The following is a 15,914-nucleotide window of genomic DNA, read 5'->3' as shown; positions in this document are numbered from 1 at the left end:
TGATATAATTAAAATCAACAAACATAAATCCATTCACCGGACCCGAGAAATCATCACATTTTTTTAGGGATGCTTTTCCAATCCAAAGTTAAGATTTATTTATGACCTGTATAACTAAAACCATTAGTAACAGCAACCATATTGGGGTTTATAATTATATAACTTTCATCTTCCTTTAAAAGATGACGAAATCGGGAGAAATTCTGATTGAAGACACGAGCATGGTATTGTGTACCTTGGTAAAAAAATTAAATAAGAATTATTATTTTGTTGAAACATATGTAATATTGAATGAGGTATAAAAAATATATGGAATACAACAAACCTCCTCGTCTATTAGGATCATTTCAATTGAACAAACTTTATTATTTTTGACAAAGTTCCAAATTTTAAGCATCCGAACCTTGATATGTGATTTTTCATCTATCTGGTCAATGTTATTTAGGTAAACTTTATTCCCTATATTCATTTTCTGCAAGAAAATTTAAACCATATAGAATGTAAGCAAAAATAGTAACCTTTATGACTGTAAAGAACATCCTAACTAACGACTAAAATAGAGAAAATATGAATCAACACATGAAAAAAAAACCAATAAATTCATAATTAAAGCAATGTACATAGAGAGTACAAATAATTTTTGAGATTCAATAAAAATTTTTATATTAAAATGGAATAGAAATAAACAGGAAAATAATATCTACCTGTTAAAAACGAATGTCCAAAAATTGAACTAAACTGAGGAAATAAAAATGTAATTTGATACCAGTTTTTGGACATATATATTTTATAAATATATACATAAACTAAAGAGTTGTATTTTATGAATATATTACTAATTATATATATATATATATATATATATATATATATATATATATATATATATATAGTATATAAAACAACAATTATACCGAAAATGACACTAAAACTTCGAAATATAAAATGCCCCGCTTCTTTTATTCTTTTTAATTATTTGATTGCATTTTTTGATATTAGTTTTGATGGAATTATTTTCCCTAATTTAACTGATGGCATTTTCGTAATTACAGTTTGAAAATGACAATTATACCGAAAATGCCCCTGCAACTTCATATGTGAATTTATGCCGAAATGTAACAACAAAATGACTATTTTTTCACATAATTATATTAGTATGTTTCTTCTTAGCGGGTAGATATCTTTAAAAATAAAATTAACATGAAACACAACATATATACCGAAGTTGCCCCTGCAACTTACAATTACATAACATACTGTATCAATAACAACAAAACAAAGTAAATGTAACATCAAAACAAACAAAACATACTGTAACGGTTAAAGCTTTGGATCTTTAGACAACTTTTTTTTTTTTTAACAAAATAAAGTTCTAATGTTCATTAGGTTTTTTGTGTTGTTAGCTGAATAGGTAGAAAAAGAAAGTGATTAAGAAGAATAAAAAGAAGAAGAAGAAGAAGATCACTAATATAATGACAACATGACAGAAACTGATAAATCAGATCATGAAGAGAATATAAACATCAGTAATCTTGATTTGTGGTTGTTAATTCCATCAAAAAGAAGCCGATCATAACATAATTAAAGAAGCCTGATATTTGAAAACACTAACCTGGTATTTGATTATTGAAGCGTTACAGAATCAAGAAGAATGAAGAAGAATAACATTTGCAAAGATTTCTATGGACCACAATGGTCAACACAAAAGAACCGTATAGATGGTATAATTGTATTGGATTGTATTGTATATATTTCGGTATTTGATAAATTACTGTAGATCTTTTGGGATTTAATTACTGCAAATTATTTAATTTGCAATCAAAATTTTCAAACTTCCAAATTAAATCTGGAATTTCAAATCTGAAATTTGAATAACATATTTTTTCAAATTCTTTCGATAGCTTTTATTCATTTAAATTTATTGGTTACATATTTTGAATGCAGGTGTTTCCGGATTTATTGCATCTGTTTGATTTCATTTGGAGTGAATGACATTTACGTAAATAGAGATGAACAAAGTGAGCGGGAAAACTCGATATTGGGGGTCTTGGAGATTGACACGTGGCAGAATTCTACTTATTTATTAGGATAGGGGATTGTGTCGGATATATATATATATATATATATATATATATATATATATATATATATATATATATATATATAGTTCATTACGATTTTACGCAAGTTATAATCTAGTTCATATATATATATATATATATATATATATATATATATATATATATATATATATATATATATATAGTTCATTACGATTTCTGATTGGGTCTATTTCTTTTGAAGGCCAATTTGTTAATCCGATCCATTTTTTTTATTAATCTAGTTAAAATTAAATTGAGTTTTTGATCCAATTTTATTCCACCAAAATATCCATACATATTTTTATCTCTTTACTATTCATCAGATCCGTCTTAAATTACTGTTCATTCCATTGTTTTTAGCCCAATAACATGAATTTATACTTTTGAGCCCAATCACGTTATCATTACTGTTCATTCGATCCAAAATCAAGCCGAATTCTTATGCCGATATTCATTCGATTATCTTCTCAAAAAGAATTATTTGGTTTGGGATTTATTCAGAAGCCCAATCCAAGTCATTCAGATCAATTACAGATCATAACTCGTTTCTTTTACTTTAATTTGCTTTCGTCATCTGATTATTCTTTTGGTGACGACATCTCGCATTTCACGACTCCAATTAAAATTCAAGATCACGTTTATCATCATCATCAATAATTCAATCAGATTCATATCACGTTCTTTAAATCGTTCCGTTGTCGCATCCTGTTGTTTGATCAGATTTGATTTGTCATCATATTCGACTCTTGGATTGCGAATCGATTTTACATTTGGGTTGATCGTGAATATCAATAAAAAAAATGTCATGAGAAATTCTCATGAACACGATAAAGATGGTAATGAATTTGTTTGAATCGGGTGTTTGATCTGAAAAAGTTAAGACGTGGGAGTATTATTGTAGATTGCCTCTTTTAACTAAAGCAGGAGCGAGGAAAGGGCAAAGTGGCAAAAAGAAAAACGAAGTCGTTAGCTGTTTCGTTGTCCATGTTTCTCTATGCGAGAAAACAAGACCGTGTCGGAGAAAGGAACCGGAAACTGAGATACCGACCGGAAAATCGGGATAGAAAACGTAAAGAAAACACGATTCGATAATCGTAGGGGACAAAGAGAAAGAGAAAGGAAAGGTTGGCGGAGGTTTGTTTGTTTTGAATAATTTTGGCCTCTGCAACTTTCCCCAAATGATGTTACGCTATCGTGGTCATCATCCCCCTTCTCTCCATTTCCACTTTGTTGTTATCGACAGGAGAAAGGTTTGAATACGTGCATGCAGACTTGGAAATGTTTTCAAAAGCATTAGATCTTTGTACATTGTCCAGATTTCCGAATAGTGTTGGGATGGTTTTTTGGCAACCATACTGCTTTAAACAAGGAATATTTGGGGTTTTCTGCCCTACGTTTTCGTTTTGGTTTTGATTGTACCCTGGGATGGTAAGCTTTTTCAACTTATTACCACTTCATCAATATTTTATATACTATTTCCTTCATTTGATTTGATTATATTACCAATGAGATGCATGCAGCTATGTAATCATGTCATTTAACTTTTCCTTGTTGTTGTGGTACAGGCTGCTCCATCCAAAGTAGTGGTTGGATCTCAAGTCTGGCTGGAGGATCCTGAGGTAGTTTGGATAGATGGTGATGTTTTGGAAATCGATGGTGATAATATTAAAGTTAAATGTTCAACAGGAAAAGAAGTAAGTGACTGGAAGTAGAACATTTCTTTCTTTGAAACATTTTTTTTCCCATGGTTAATTATAATATATGATACAGGTAGTAATCAATGCAAACAGTGTTCTTGCAAAAGATCCTGAGTTTCCTGCAGGTGGAGTGGATGATATGACAAGGCTTACTTATTTACATGAACCGGGGGTTCTACAAAATTTGAAAAGTCGATATGATGCGGATGACATTTATGTGAGTAGAGTAAGAGTGAATTAATATATTTTCCCTTTTTAGTGGATTTATAAGGTAAGGTTGTGGTTTCTTGGATGTTGCTAGACATACACAGGAAATATATTAATAGCTGTGAACCCTTTCAAAAGATTACCTGATTTATATACCAAAGAGATAATGACACAGTACAAAGGTGCATCATTTGGGGAATTGAGTCCACATCCTTATGCTATTGCACATGCTGCATACAGGCATGCATCTTTTTTCAATTAATTATTTAGCTCTGATTGTAAATCACATTCACTTCTTGCTTATAATATGATGATATGATTTGTATTTTGTATGATACAGGCAGATGGTGAACGAGAGAATAAGCCAGTCAATTCTTGTTAGTGGAGAAAGTGGAGCTGGTAAAACAGAAAGCACAAAGAATCTTATGCAGTATCTTGCTTTTATGGGAGGTCGCCCTTCATCTGAGGGGCACCGGAGTGTCGAGCAGCAAGTTCTAGAAGTATGTATTTGTATTTGTATTTGTATATTTGTATTTGTTTGAAAATGCAAATTTGTTTCTTGTTGCAGTCTAATCCGGTTTTAGAAGCATTTGGCAATGCAAAGACACTGAGAAACAATAATTCAAGTCGTTTTGGTAAGTTCGTTGAGATCCAGTTTAATGACAGTGGAAGAATCTCTGGAGCTGCTATCCGAACTTATTTACTGGAAAGATCACGTGTCTGCCAAGTTTCTGATCCTGAGAGAAATTATCATTGTTTTTACATGTTGTGTGCTGCACCACCCGGGGTAATTAATTAATTATTATTATTTTTTTTGTGTTAATCAACAAATACAATTGTAAAACACACGTGTTAATTTTTAAACATCTGCTGCTATATTATCCCCTGTTGATAAGATTTTGTCATTTCAGGAGTCTGAAAAGTACAAAGTTGGAAATCCAAGGACATTTCATTATCTTAATCAATCAAATTTTTACGAATTGAGTGGAGTGGATGAGTCCCAAGAGTACCTTGAAACTAGGAAGGCTATGGATGTTGTTGGGATTAATTCGGAAGAGCAGGTAACTACCCTAGGTGTTTGACATATTTACTAAATTGCCATCGATCGTTTGAATCTTACCTGAATCATTTTTTTTCCTCTTCCTCCAAAACAGGATGCTATATTTCGTGTTGTTGCTGCAATTCTTCATTTAGGTAACATTGAATTCGGTAAAGGAAGTGAGCCAGATTCCTCCCAACCCAAGGATGATAAATCTAATTTCCATCTAACAACTGCAGCTGAGCTATTCGAGTAATTTGTTTTTTTTTGTTATTATGATTATTGATAACTAGGTGTGAGACCCATGTATTACATGGGTTTATTTAAAAAAAATTAAATATAAAATTTTAACAATTTGAAAACTTTAAATTTATAAGAAAAATAAGAAATTTTTTGAATTATTAAAATTAATGAGACTTTAATGCATTAGATACATTACATATATAAACCATTTTCTAATAAATACCTTACATATATATTACCTTATATATTAAATGTGGATTTTAATTTAATAAAATAAAAAATACAATAAAATGACAAGTGGAAAATAGAAAAATTTAAAATTTCTAGAAAATGACATGTGTCCAAATGAATGAGAAGAGGACATGTGGCAAAGTCATTTTCATTTATTAGGGTAGATTTAGGTGAATATAATATAATATAATATACATGTTATGTTTAGGTGTGATAGGACAGCTCTTGAGGATTCTTTTTGCACACGTGTCATTGTGACTCGTGGTGAAAGCATAAAGAAGTGTCTTGATCCAACGGCTGCAACAATCAGTAGAGATGCATTTGCCAAAATAGTATACTCAAAATTATTTGATTGGTAGGTTTTATCCGAATGGTATTAATTAATTAATACCTTCCATCAGTTTCATGTTTTTGATTTTAATAATAATTGAGTGAGAATGACCCAGGCTTGTGAACAAGATTAATAATACGATAGGCCAAGATTCAGACTCAAAGTTCTTCATTGGGGTTCTGGATATTTATGGATTTGAGAGTTTCAAGACAAACAGGTGCTTAACTGGTACGCTTTGACTTGCTTGCCAGACATATCAGGTGCTCATTTTCTTATTTTAGTTTAACATAAATTTCATTTCCTCTCATATGCAGTTTTGAGCAGTTTTGCATTAATCTAACTAATGAGAAACTTCAGCAACATTTTAATCAGGTTTGTCTCATTAGTTATGTTCAGTCATGTGTATCCTATCCTGGCATTAATCTAACTAATCTGGATGTTTTTCAGCATGTTTTCAAGATGGAACAAGAAGAATATACGAAGGAGGAAATAGACTGGAGTTACATACAGTTTGAGGATAATCAAGACATTTTAGATCTGATTGAAAAGGTCTGTTTCTGTTTCATTATTCATTTATGCTATTCCCCTCTGTTAATCTAAATAATTAAGGTTTTGATTACATCAGAAACCTGGTGGAGTGCTTGCTCTTCTGGATGAGGCTTGGTATGTGTTACACGTGTTTTTGTCAGATTAGTTTAAATCTGTAAACTGAATTTAGGGAAATTTGATGCAGCATGTTTCCAAGAGCTACACATGAAACATTTGCAGAAAAGCTTTATCAGACATTCAGTAGCCATAAACGTTTTAGCAAGCCAAAGCTGGCAAAAACAGATTTCACCATTTGTCATTATGCTGGTGATGTATGCATCTGAAATTTTAATATACCTATTGTATCTGTCATCTTTTTAATCAAGTCATGATGATTTCAGGTGACGTATCAAAGTGAGTTTTTCTTGGATAAGAACAAGGACTATGTTGTTGCAGAGCATCAAGCACTCTTAAATGCTTCAACGTGCCCATTTGTAGCAAACTTATTCCCACCAACGCCAGAGGATTCATCTAAATCATCAAAGTTCTCATCAATAGGTTTAAAGTTCAAGGTTCTTATTCACCAATCCACCAGTGTAGTACACTAGGACTAGGTCATCTCATTTTGTCACTCACTCACTCACGTCACGCCATGTGTCTGTATTTCATCTTCACAGCAACAACTACAAGCTTTGCTTGAGACACTCAGTCATACAGAACCGCATTATGTTCGTTGTGTCAAACCCAATAGCCTTTTGAAGCCTGATATCTTTGAGAATCCGAATATACTTCAACAACTTCGATGTGGGGTAAGTTAGGGATTTTCTTATATATATTTATATCCTATGTCTTGATGATATTGAATATTGAAAATTGAAGAAGATTCATATGATTTCAGGGTGTTATGGAGGCAATCAGAATCAGTTGTGCAGGGTTTCCTACTCGTAAACCTTACGCTGAATTTGTAGAACGCTTCAAAATCCTCGCACCTGACGCCGTAGCAAAATTGTACTTCTATCTATCAATTCCAAAATTATTAATTTTATTTTTTTATTTTTGGAAATACATAATCTTGATATTGTTTCTCATATTCATTAACTGTAGGAGCGATGATATCGCACGTTCGAAGATGCTATTAGCAAAGGCAAAACTTGAAGGTTATCAGGTAGGTACTTTATCGTGTTTTGATGGTTAATACTGAAAGAAAGCAAAAAAGACAGACCATGACTCTTGACTTTCGTAACTGAAAACAACTTTTAAGACTTAACTAATGCATTAATTAAAGACCCATGGCGATGATTATTTGAATTAGTTAACCAACACTCCCCCTTGATTCAATCGCATACTCTGAGTTGCATTCTAAAGAACTCATGTTTGTTTGGCTTGAGGAAGAGATTTAGTGTATATATTTGCTGCCTATTCATTTGTCCTACAAAAGCTCAGTTTAATCTTTCCATCAGTGATCAACTTGCGAATAAAATGGTATTGCACATATATATGCTTCGTTCGGGCATGGAAAGCAGGATTTTTGGCCATTGTGATGGTTGATCTGTTGTCACAAAATACCTCCGTTGCATCTTCTTGCTCAACACATAAATCAACAAGAACTTTTCGAAGCCATAAGGCTTGTCGTGGTGCTGTGTTTGCTGCTATGTATTCAACTTCCGATGAAGATAGAGCCAACGTGTCTTGCTTCTTAGAACTCTATGTTATAGCTCAGGAACCAAAGCTGAAAACATTGTCTGATGTGCTTTGCGATCATCTAATCACCCTGCCCAATTGTTATCGTTGAAGCCTACTAGCCTAAATTCAAAAACTCTTGAATACCAGATGCCATAATTTTTGATACCTGCTACATAATGAAGAATCCTCTTAGCTGCACCAAGATGTTGGTTTGTAGGGATGTGAAGAAACCTTGAGTCCTTGATACTACACTAACAGGAAAAGAAATATATCTGATGTTAAGAAACCTTGAGTCCTTGATACTTCAAGAAGGCAGACTTCACATCAAATTGAAAAACAGGTAGTTGAAATTGTACAGCCAATGCTATAATAGTTCTCATTGTCTCGAATCTAGCCACATGGAAGAACGTCTCCTCATAGTCTATACAATATTCTTGTGAATACCCTTTTGCAACAAGACGGACTTTTTGCTTTTGAAGACTTCCATCAGCGTTATGCTGTGTTCGAAATACCCACTTAAGCCCTATAACATTCTTGTCTTTTGGAACATCAACCAACTCCCATGTTGAGTTTCTTTCAATGACTTGTATTTCTTCTTTCATAGCTTTCTGCCACTCAAGTTGCTGAACAACTTCTTTATAATCAGTTGGATCTGTTACATACAAGGCAAATGTACAAGAGTTGTAAACATCAGCCACATATTTGAACTTTTACGGTGTATCATCATAAGCGTCTCTTGGTGGCGGATTCTTTGATGAATTATCGTTGTCAGAGTCTGAACTTGTAGAGCCTTGATCATCCTGAGGTATTTCTACATTATCGCCTGAACTTGTGGATGGTGTATCTTCAAAGTTTATAACTTGATCTCTTTATTTTTGGCTATTAGGATCCACCTTGCTTCTTCATTAAACTCAACATTCCTGCTTATTATCAGTTTGCCACTTCTCATTAGCTGTCCAACACTCAGTAAGTTGTATGCTAAACTTGGGACAAATTGAACATCTTGAAGGACTTTAGTATTGTCTTGCATGGTTTCAATAGTAATCGTACCTTCGCCTTTAACTTCAATCTTTCGGTCATTCTCAAGTCGGACTTCACTTTTGTTTGTTTCATCAAGATCCTGGAATGAAGATCTTGAACCAGACATGTGATTCGAGCATCCACTGTTTATATACCACATACAATCTGAAACATTAGTAGTTGTAGACATAGTCATAAATAACCTACCCTCTTCTTCCAATGTCGATTGGATGTTGATGCCGCAGCAATACGAGGAAATATTTCATCATCCAATGCCAATTGGATGTATAGAAGAGTCTTTGCATCCTTCTTACGAGTGTCCCACAGTTGTTGGTTGTTGATCTGGTTGAGTGTTGGAGTTTGCCTCTGTGTATCCGTTCTCCACCAATTCCCAAAGCTCTTGGGATTTGACCAAAGTCAGCATTTTTAAACTCTATAGATGATATTTTTCTCCATTGAAGACATGAATTAGAGGCTGAGTTGCAGGGTTATTGTTGTTGCTTGCCGTAGCTATCTCTCTCATGTGTTTCACTCAATAACTCCTTTCTTTTGCTTGATAAAGAAAGAAGCAGATCAGAACCTGTAGTATGTAAATAGGAGAAGGGAAAAATGATACTTTTATTCACTGCCATTTGAAACTAAGAAATTAGAATACTTAAATAGAGAAAAAACATGAACCGAAAGAAAGCTACTCTTGAGTTTTGTAACTGAAAAACAACTTTTAAGACTCAAGTAATGCGGTAATTAAAGACAAATGGCAGTGATTATCTGAATCAGTTAACCAACAAATGCATTGGCTATTTGTTACAGATAGGTAAAACAAAAGTTTTTCTGAGAGCTGGTCAGATGGCAGAGCTAGATGCTTTCAGAACTCAGGTTTTAGGAATATCTGCAACAAAACTCCAGTCAAAATATCGGTCACATTCAGAACACGGGAAGTATGTTATGTTACAACAAGCAGTTGTTCCTGTACAGACTATCTGTAGAGGTATATATATATATATAGTATGTAAATTATATATGACAAGTATGTATGTAGTTACAAATAATTTATGATTTATGATTGTAGGGCAAATTGCACGTAAACGGTTTGAACACCTAAAGAGAGTAGCTGCATGCGTAGTCATCCAGAAAAACGCACGTATGTTTCTGAAACTAAAATGTTACAGAGCTGTATATGATTTGGCCACTAGACTCCAGGCTAGTATCCGTGGGAAGGCTGCAAACAATAAGTATCTTTCCCAGAAACAAACAGATGCAGCAGTTGTACTCCAGGTATGTTACTTAAAGCAAGTTACTGCTATATATGCCGTATATGTGAATTTTTATTTTATTTTTTATCAACTGTTTGCAGAGTATATGCCGACATGATTTAGCCCACAATCATTTTGTCAAAACAAGGAATGCAGCAATAGTCACTCAGTCTGTTTGTAGAAAAAATTTAGCACATGCAGAAATAACCAAGCTTAGAAAGGTATTCCTATCAAATTATGTTTGTCCTTAGGTAATGATCATTTTGGTTAATATATAATAAAATAATTTTGCAGGCTGCCAAGTCAAGTGTTGCTCTGGAAGCCAAAAATAAAACGAATGAAGAGATGCAAGAACTGATCTCCCAACTGGAGGCAAAAGATAAAGAAATTGCAAAACTAGAATCTTATATAAAAGAGATCACAGAGTATCCCATAAAGGAAGAGGGTGCTTCAGAGATAGAAAAAGGACAGCTTCCTCGACTTGAAGACATTCCTATTACTGGCAATGAGACAGTTGATAAGCTTACCGCTGAAAATGTCAGACTCAAGGTAATTAAGATTTAAGGAATAAATATTTTACATTATAGTATGTTTTAAATTTTAAAATAAATATATATATATATATATATATATATATATATATATATATATATATATATATGTATTTTTTTTTTATTTTCAGTACATGGCTAGTGCCCTGCAAAAGAAATTTGATGAGGCCCACAAGCTGTGTGAAGAGAGGTCACAGCAAGCTAGGGATGCAGAGGCAATGGTAATCGAGCTCAAGACCTCCATGCAAAGGTTCTATTATATAATATGTTAGATTGATAAATATTTCATTATTATCTGAGGCAAGGGCAAAGTAGTAATTTTAGTCCTTGAATTCATTCAGCCTTCAAGAAAAAGTTTGTGACCTGGAGGAGGAGGAATTTATTCTGCGCCAGCAAGCCATGATGAAGTCAGGTTCTTTGATGGTTAAGGTATCTATCTTATTTTTATTAAATTTAGATAGAAATATCTTGTGAAAACGGATTTGATGTGCAGGATGAAGAAAATGGTCTACATGGAAGTCCAATGACTCCTGGACGTATGAAGAAATTCAACAGCAGTTTGAGGCGTTCTGCCAATGAAAAGCATAATGTATGAAATTCAACAGCATGTGTTTAAACTTTAAACTAATATTTTAAATAATTATATGTGAGTTTGACATTGATTCAGGAGAATGTTGATGCTCTTATTTCGGCTGTTAGACAAGAGATGGGTTTCAGTCAAGGAAAACCAATTGCCACTTTAATAATATACAAAAGCCTTTTACACTGGAAAACTTTTGAAGCTGAAAAAACAAGTGTATTTGATCGTCTTATTCAGATGATCGGTTCCGCCATTGAGGTCATTTTCATTTTCATTTTTTTATATCTATTTTTGATTTCTTTCTACATTACCTTTGTATCCCAAACATTGTTATATTTTATATTTTGGTCAGTTTTACGGTTTAACCATTTATACTTTATTATTTCAAATCAAACCATAAAAGTATTTTTCCAAATTAACCATTTTGACTACCTAGATATATCAGGTCAATTGGTTAATTTGGAAAATTCTATGACACTTATATGGTTTGATTGGAAAAAAATAAAGCATAAAGGGTTAAACCACAAAATACGAAAAAGTGTCGTGTTATATTCTATAGGGTGTATTATAGATAAATGATTGTATTTTCGGGCAATCATTTATACTATTATTTTTTTCCCAATCAAACCATAAAAATTTAAGACATTTTGACCTGATATAATACACTGGTTAAAGTGGTTAATTTTGAAAAATGTTGAAATTTTTTTTGATCTATAATATAAGGAAGATTTATTTGGTATCTATCTATTTATACCATCTTTTCCAGAAAGAGCATGACAATAAACATTTGGCATATTGGCTGTCTACCACATCTACATTGCTATTTTTGCTTCACAAGAGTTTAAGCCCTTCTCATGCTAAAGCACATTCACCATCATTATTTGGAAGGATGACTCAGGTAATTATTTATGCATATTCCAATTCAATACCCTGATGATTTATTTCTTTTTAAAATAAAAACAAAAGATGTTTTTGTAGGGATTTAAATCATCTTTCAATGACATAGTGCGCCACGTAGAGGCCAAGTACCCTGCTTTGCTTTTTAAGCAACAACTAACTGCTTATGTTGAAAAAATATATGCAATTATGCGTGACAATTTGAAGAAGGAGTTGGCACCCGTTCTTACTAATTGTATTCAGGTACGATGTATCTTATCTGGACAAAACAAAACAAAACAAAACAAAAAATACAAAAAATGTCAATTTTTTTTATTGTCTTATTCATGGTCTCACTTAAATACAGTACAACCTGTTTTGCTCTGTATCATGTCATGATGGGGCCTAAATTAAGTCCTGTGTGAGTAAATGACGTTTGTTTCTTTTCAAGATTGAATAAACTGTCTGAATGGGACTAAGTGACCATTTTACCCTCACATTCCAAATTATATATATATTTTTATCTATATTCATCAACATTAATGTGAGAGAAGTTGGGAGGAAAAAAGAAGGTAAAGGGCTAATTATACATTAAAGCATTAGGAGGGTTGTGTCGAGATTAATTAAAGAAGAAACAACCCCTTATGTTTGTTTGTGTAATGTGTATGATGTATGATGTATGATGTATGATGAATGATGAATGATGAGGTCCTGTAGTGTTTGGCATAATATATATAGCCTTTTAATGAAATTGTAGTCCTAATAACAGGCAAAACAAACAAGGCACTAATTCATATTCTCCAAACGGTTCAGGCACCAAAGACCACAACAAACGGGCCTCCTCCATCTAGTCACTGGCTAATTGTTATTCAGTGCCTAAATATCATGCTCGATATATATAAAAGTTACAATGTATGTCTACTTTTCCTTCCTTTTCCTTCAATAAAGTTAAATATATATATATATATATATATATATATATATATATATATATATATATATATATCCTGATTTTACCATTCATTCAGGTCCCATCAGTCCTCGTTCAGAAGATGTTCACTGAAGCTTTCTCTTACATCAATGCACAGATTTTCAACAGGTCTCATAATTCAAAAACTCTTCCAATTATTTTATCAAAACTTATGTTAACTTTACACCTTTTATGCAAATGCAATGCAGCCTTTGCACACAACCAGAGTGTTGCACCTTCAGAAATGGTGAATATGTGAAAGGAGGGTTAGGTCAGTTAGAGCAATGGTGTACTCAGATCACAGCAGAGGTAAATGTTGAAGTTAGCCCATTCATGTTCTTTTTTTTTTTGTATTGTTGTTTAAAAAATGACTCATACTTGGTGAAATGGAAGGATAAAAAAAGCCAGGGAAAAGTTATGAAAATATAAAGTACTAAAGAAATACCCGTATATAGTTTTCCTTGACTTAATGGGGAAAAAATGCATTAATTACCCAATCAGAACTGTATCCATACAAAAATAGGAAGAATTGTATTTTATCAAGTCAGAAAGAAACATCGGGGTATAGTAGTAGGTCTTGTCTAACCATTCCATTAAATCAGTATGTAGGTTCATCAATGGATGAACTTCAGCACACAAAGCAAGCAATTGGATTTCTGGTATGCTTCTTCTGATTCTAAAAAAAAAAAAAAAAAAAAACAAAACTCTGTAAATTCAATCTAGTTTCCTTTTCTTATTTAGTTAATATATGTATTACTTTGTGCAGATTATACCACAGAAGCCTAAAATTGGATACGATGAACTCACAACTAAGCTGTGCCCAGTAAGTATCCGCATTTACTTGCATTTTTTACAACCCCAAAACAAACAACAATGTCAGTAAGTGATGATTTATTTATTTATTTATTTATTTTGTTTATTAGGTTCTAAGTGTTCAACAACATCATAGACTTTGCACCTTCTATGTGGATGATCACAATACTGGAGGTGTATCCCAAGAAGTAAGACATTAATGTTTTTATTTATGGATATTTTTAATATCACATGTTTAAAAAATTCTTTCATTCTAATTTAATTACAGTTTTATTATTTACAGGTAATAGAAAATGTTAATAATTATAACAACTTATTTGGGTTTTAATCAACTCTTATCATGTTCGATTTTTTTGGTTTAAATAGTTATAATTAAAATAATGTATAACATAAAGTTAAAAATTTCAATGCATAGTAATGATTCATTCCATTCCTTTGTCATTATATTCCATCCATCCATCCAACCAAACAAACCGACCAGTTTGTATTGTTTCAACCAATAATCTTTTCTCACCCTGTTAGTGTGTGACAGGTTATTCATAACTTAAACGTGTTATTGAAATCTGAAGGTGATACTCATAGTAATGCTTATTTGCTGGATGACAATTCTAGGTATATATATGTATTCTTAATAAGAAAAAAAAAACAAAACTTTTTCTTTTTTTTATGATAAAAGAAGCACAAGTGATTCATATGATTTTATTTGCAGTGTTCCATTTTCAACCGATGACATTAACCATTGCCTCCATGAGAAAGACTTTTCAGATATGAAACCAAGTGGTGAACTCCTTGAAAATCCAGCTTTCCAATTTTTACTGGAGTAGGGTGTGGTTATTTTTGCATATCAAAAACCACATTGTACATTTTTTTTTTATTTCTAGATTTAGCTTAGGCTACTCATTATTTTAGTAGGATCGAGTGTAAAGCATTATGTTAGGTTAGACGTGTAAAATTCATAGGTTATTTTAGGTAAAAATATAGCAACGCAGGGAATCTTCAATGTGTAATGTATGTCTCTCCCAGCTCTACTTTGTATAATAGGAACCTTCCAATAGCGGAAGAGTTGTTGACGATCCTATATATATTGTGTTTGCGTATCATCTGTTCAAATAAACGATGTCAATTTGTCAATGATATTTTCTAGTTTTTCATTTTTTGGGGAATCAATTAGGCTGACACCTCCATGTGTTTTGTAACGTTTAGATATTACAACTGATGGAAAACCTGATATTTGCTTAATTTCGAAAGCCACATCCGAATTGAGCACCATCAACTTTGGCAATATTAATAGTCTTGTAGGACAAAAGTTAGTCAAAGTTTGAGAAGAACACTTTATGCTCATTAATGGGGACTCCACCTAATAATAGCAGATAGAAGGCTTTACGTATGGAAGGACAGCGACTTCCATGTACCAACTTATAGCCATAAAAGGGGAGGACATGGCCAAATCCGGACATTTCTAATCAAAAAGTGAATCACAACAAGACCTAATCAAATCCCTTAAAACCTTTCAAGTACCAAAAGTAACATTATTGATAAAAAGCTCCTACAAAGCATAAAATATTAGCTCAAATACAAAACGCATCACCTAAGCCAAATCCAGAAAACTATAACAATGGGGAGAAGATGTCCAATAAAGCAAGACTCTCCACTCCAACTCGTTCCCTATAATACCACGACCCAACTATCTAACCTAAGCATCGAAGAGTATTACCATGAATTCTCCTGGTAATGGTAATGCTCATGACCTTTCTTGTCTCCTCTTTTAGAGAAAAGATGCAAACTCTCCT

At 32.7% G+C, this 15,914-nt stretch overlaps 1 protein-coding gene across 1 annotated transcript; it reads left to right on the top strand.

Annotated features, from left to right (window-relative positions):
- The first annotated feature begins 2,707 nt into the window (after positions 1–2,707).
- Positions 2,708–15,238, top strand: LOC111915800 (myosin-14). The gene is made up of 36 exons (XM_023911442.3): positions 2,708–3,530; positions 3,668–3,796; positions 3,873–4,016; positions 4,101–4,246; positions 4,347–4,506; positions 4,575–4,793; positions 4,918–5,067; positions 5,161–5,297; positions 5,728–5,874; positions 5,966–6,067; positions 6,165–6,222; positions 6,298–6,399; positions 6,476–6,513; positions 6,584–6,710; positions 6,780–6,950; positions 7,056–7,187; positions 7,277–7,386; positions 7,483–7,543; positions 9,892–10,069; positions 10,151–10,356; positions 10,436–10,555; positions 10,629–10,883; positions 11,017–11,135; positions 11,227–11,314; positions 11,379–11,474; positions 11,553–11,723; positions 12,232–12,363; positions 12,444–12,605; positions 13,155–13,253; positions 13,370–13,440; positions 13,521–13,620; positions 13,914–13,970; positions 14,078–14,134; positions 14,235–14,312; positions 14,657–14,736; positions 14,834–15,238. The coding sequence occupies exons 1-36, from the start codon at positions 3,528–3,530 to the stop codon at positions 14,946–14,948; spliced, it is 4,320 nt and encodes a 1,439-aa protein (XP_023767210.1). The 5' UTR covers positions 2,708–3,527; the 3' UTR covers positions 14,949–15,238.
- The last annotated feature ends 676 nt before the right edge of the window (positions 15,239–15,914 follow it).

The sequence above is a fragment of the Lactuca sativa genome, chromosome 6, assembly GCF_002870075.4.
Source record: "Lactuca sativa cultivar Salinas chromosome 6, Lsat_Salinas_v11, whole genome shotgun sequence".
In the NCBI taxonomy this organism is placed as follows: domain Eukaryota; kingdom Viridiplantae; phylum Streptophyta; class Magnoliopsida; order Asterales; family Asteraceae; genus Lactuca; species Lactuca sativa.
This window is presented reverse-complemented; position numbering and strand designations above follow the sequence as displayed.

Excerpts from the sequence above, each read along its gene's own strand:
- LOC111915800 (XM_023911442.3), top strand. Across the intron at positions 13,621-13,913 it reads GTACTCAGATCACAGCAGAG|TATGTAGGTTCATCAATGGA; the intron begins GTAAATGTTGAA and ends CCATTAAATCAG. Across the intron at positions 14,737-14,833 it reads TTGCTGGATGACAATTCTAG|TGTTCCATTTTCAACCGATG; the intron begins GTATATATATGT and ends TTTTATTTGCAG.